The sequence below is a fragment of the Trichoderma citrinoviride genome (genome assembly GCF_003025115.1).
Source record: "Trichoderma citrinoviride strain TUCIM 6016 unplaced genomic scaffold BBK36scaffold_30, whole genome shotgun sequence".
NCBI lineage: Eukaryota > Fungi > Ascomycota > Sordariomycetes > Hypocreales > Hypocreaceae > Trichoderma > Trichoderma citrinoviride.
In genome coordinates, this window is record NW_020194738.1 from 20,133 (window position 1) to 21,910 (window position 1,778).

Here is a 1,778-nt window from a genome sequence, read left to right on the forward strand (position 1 = left end):
TCCAGGAAGGAGATGAAGGCGCAGTTCTTGTCGGGCAGCAGGCGGACGGACTCGATCTGGCCACTCCTGACGTGGCCCAGGATCTCTTCGGCGCTGGTATCGGGGGGGATGTTGCCGAGGTAGACGGTTCGGCTGGTGCCGGTGACGACGCCGGCGCCCATGGAGACGGGGGAGCCGGGCTGCATCGAGCTCTGCAGGTTGAAGCCAGTGGGCGACTGGGGAGGGAAGAACTGAGGCGCTCCGTAGGTCGAGGGAGACACCAGGGCCTGGTAGGACTGGGGAGACATGCTGGGCTGCACGGGGCTCGAGAGGCCGCCGTTGTGCTGCTGGCCGCTGGCCTGCTGGTGCTGCGTCTGCTGGAAGCCGGACAGGCCCTGGAACTGAGGGCTGCCAAAGGCGGCAGGGCTCCCGGGCTGAAAGGGGCTGCCGAGGAGCAGCTGCGACGGGAGCAGAGGGGTGAACTGCATGTCAAAGGCGGTGCCCGGGGTCATGTCATGGCCGTTGCCCTGGTTCTGATTCATGTTCTGCGTGTTGAGCGAGGGGATGTTGGCGCGGCGAGGGTGGCGGTCAGCGAAGCCCGAGATGTTGGAGGTGAAGGCGCCATGCGAGAAGCCAGTATCGCTGTTGGAGGGCTTGGAGGCATGGCCGAAGCGCGTGCCATTGGCACCGTTGGGCGCGCCCTGGCCAGCAGATCCGTTGAGCTCCTGCATCCCGAGAAGGTGAGGGGGGACGAGAGAGTCCCGCCCAGCGTGACCGAGAACAGCCGTTTTGAGAGATTTCAACGTGCCCGGAAGAGGCACGATACGCTAATACCGGGGGGAAACTGGGAGCAACCGGTCGTTGACGGAAGCCCAATGCAGATGCTTATGAAGAATCGAACTCTTGCTCCCGAGAGAAAAGAATCGATGCGTCTCTTCCAGGAGAAATCCACGAAAGCTCCACCACAAATATCTAGCTGCTGTACTGCAGAAAAAAAGGGGGGGCCGACGAGCGGATGTAAGGTAGGTATGTATGTAAAGTGACTGTTTCTTGTTTCCGAATCGAAGCAGAATATGAACTAGAAGGCGAATCGAATGCTCAATATCCAAGAAGAAAAGGTCGCGACTATTAAAATGGCAATATGCAAGCTCGTAGCGGCATGAAGACGTGGCGAACAGGCGGCTTAAGCAGTTGTAGTGAAGCGACGGCCGTTGGACGTAGCGAGAAGACGCGGCCGGAGGACAAGGCCGGTGCTGGGACGAAGCGTCTCGAGGAGTGTCGGTGAGCGAGGGACGTCAAGGCTAAACGGACGAACAGACAAAAGGCCGCAGGGGAGGCGAGGCGCTCGGTATGTAGGCGAGAGAAGCGGACGAGTCGAGGAAGGATATTACGAAGGACGGGAAGAACGAAGGTCGCGGCGGTTCTATCGCAGCAGCGAGTGTCCTCTATCGACAACGGAACGGCGAAGGCTGGTCGGGGACCCAATTGGCGTTGCAACAACTGCGATTGACAACCTGGACAGTTCCGGTGGGGGAGACAGGGGAAACCCGCCAACAGGTAGACAGGTAGGTGGCTACTACTTCTCTCTCTCTCTACCCTACCAGTCCATGGTCCATGCTCACGAGGACGACGACATGATGACGAGCAGGGACATCTTAATGGAAAACTGCCCGTGTTCTAAGCATGGCCGTCCGTGATTGACTCCATGACATGTATGATCTGGATTGAATAGCCACTGGCGACTACCCGTCAACGTGCAAGCATAACCAAGGACAGGAGCTCAGCATGGACAACATTGT

General features: G+C 59.1%; 1 protein-coding gene across 1 annotated transcript; it reads right to left on the bottom strand.

Moving 5' to 3' along the window:
• Nucleotides 1-51: 51 nt before the first annotated feature.
• On the bottom strand, nucleotides 52-710 carry BBK36DRAFT_9072 (hypothetical protein; the record flags this gene model as incomplete). The annotated part of the gene is made up of 1 exon (XM_024898584.1): nucleotides 52-710. A coding segment is annotated over one exon (659 nt), but the record flags the coding sequence as incomplete, so codon positions are not given.
• Nucleotides 711-1,778: the final 1,068 nt, after the last annotated feature.